Source organism: Eimeria mitis, genomic scaffold, assembly GCF_000499745.2.
Source record: "Eimeria mitis Houghton genomic scaffold, Emh_scaff1129, whole genome shotgun sequence".
NCBI classification, from domain to species: domain Eukaryota; phylum Apicomplexa; class Conoidasida; order Eucoccidiorida; family Eimeriidae; genus Eimeria; species Eimeria mitis.
In genome coordinates this window covers 1-1,334 of record NW_013567757.1, presented here as the reverse complement: position 1 = coordinate 1,334, position 1,334 = coordinate 1, and the positions used below count along the sequence as shown (strand labels likewise).

Sequence of the window (1,334 nt, the reverse complement as noted above, 5' to 3'; positions counted from 1 at the left end):
GGAGGCTGCAATGAAGCAGAGGGGAAGTTGCTGCTGCTGCTGCTGCTGCTGCTGCTGCTGCTGCTGCTGCACCTGCTGCTGTTGCTGCTGCTGCTGTTGCTGCTGCTGCTGTTGCTGCTGCTGCTGCTGTCCTGAAGAGGAGTATATGAACGGCTCATTTTGGCATTGCTGCTGTCGATGCTGCTGCTGGTGTTAATGTTGTTGTTGCTGCTGCTGCTGCTGCTGCTGCTGCTGCTGCTGCTGCTGCTGCTGCTGCTGCAGTCAGAAGCAACCCCAGCGAGCACTGCAGAGCCACCCTCAGTATATCTAAACTGTGAGAAGGCGGCTATTTCCTGCTGGTGCTGCTGCTGCTGCTGCTGCAGGCGCTGCTGCTGCAGCAGCATCTGCTGCTGCTGCTGCTGAGCCCAAAGGGATGCACATGCTTGCAGTTGCTGCTGCTGCAGCTGCACCACCTTTTGCTGCTGCAGCACGAACGAAGCTTCCAGGCTTCTGGTGCCGCGCAGCAGCCCTTGCTGCTGCTGGTCCTGCTGTTGGTGTCGCTGTTGCTGTTGCTGCTGCTGCTGCTGCTGCTGCTGCTGCGGTGGTTGCTCCTGTTGCTGCTGCTGCTGCTGCTGCTGCAGCTGGAGCCTCTGGGGACGGACGTGCTGCTGCTGCTCGAGCGGCAGCTCGAAACTTTGCTGCTGTTCAAAGCGCTGCCGCTGCTGCTGCTGCTGCTGCTGCTGCTGCTGCTGATCCCAGGCTGGCTGCGGAAACGTGTGGGGCTGCACCGTAGTAGCTTGCTGCTGCTGCTGCTGCTGCTGCTGCTGCTGCGGTTGCTCCTGCTGCTGCAGCAGTTGCTGTGGTTGCAGCAGATGCAGCTGTTGCATCGGTTCCGAAAGATGAGGCATCTTGAGAAGCGGCAGCAGCAGCAGGAGCAACTGCTGCTGCTTCTGCTGCTGCCCAGCCTGTTTCCTGCTGTTGCTGCTGCTGCTGCTGCTGCTGCTGCGGTTGTTGCTGCTGCTGCAGTGACATCAAAGCCAGCAGCAGCAGCAGCAGCAACCTTCGGGTATTCAGCTGCTGTTCCACAGATCTGTGCGTGTGCAAGCAGCAGCAGCTGAGGCAACAGCAGCAGCTGCTGCAGCAGCAGCAGCAGCAGCTCCCCCAGCTGGATACAGTGGAAAGTGTTGCAGTGATGCAGCCAATGAGAGATGCTGCTGCTGCTGCTGATCTGAGGTGTACGTACACCCCAAGGTACTGGGGAGCAGTCGGCTGCGGTTCCTGCTGTTGCTGCTGCTGCTGCTGCTGCTGCTGCTAAGCCTCAAGCGCTAGCAGCAGCTAAAATGAGTCAAATAAAC

General features: G+C 59.6%; 1 protein-coding gene across 1 annotated transcript in view; it reads right to left on the bottom strand.

Annotated features, from left to right (window-relative positions):
- The window catches only part of EMH_0030190 (uncharacterized protein), a gene marked incomplete at both ends in the record, with an annotated part of 6,905 nt that extends 6,039 nt beyond the window's left edge, over positions 1–866 (bottom strand). Inside the window, 2 exons of the mRNA XM_013494387.1 lie at positions 3–131; positions 296–866. Of these exons, the coding sequence (XP_013349841.1) occupies positions 3–131; positions 296–866 (700 nt within the window). The remainder of the gene's footprint in view (positions 1–2; positions 132–295) is intronic.
- Between the last annotated feature and the right edge of the window lie 468 nt (positions 867–1,334).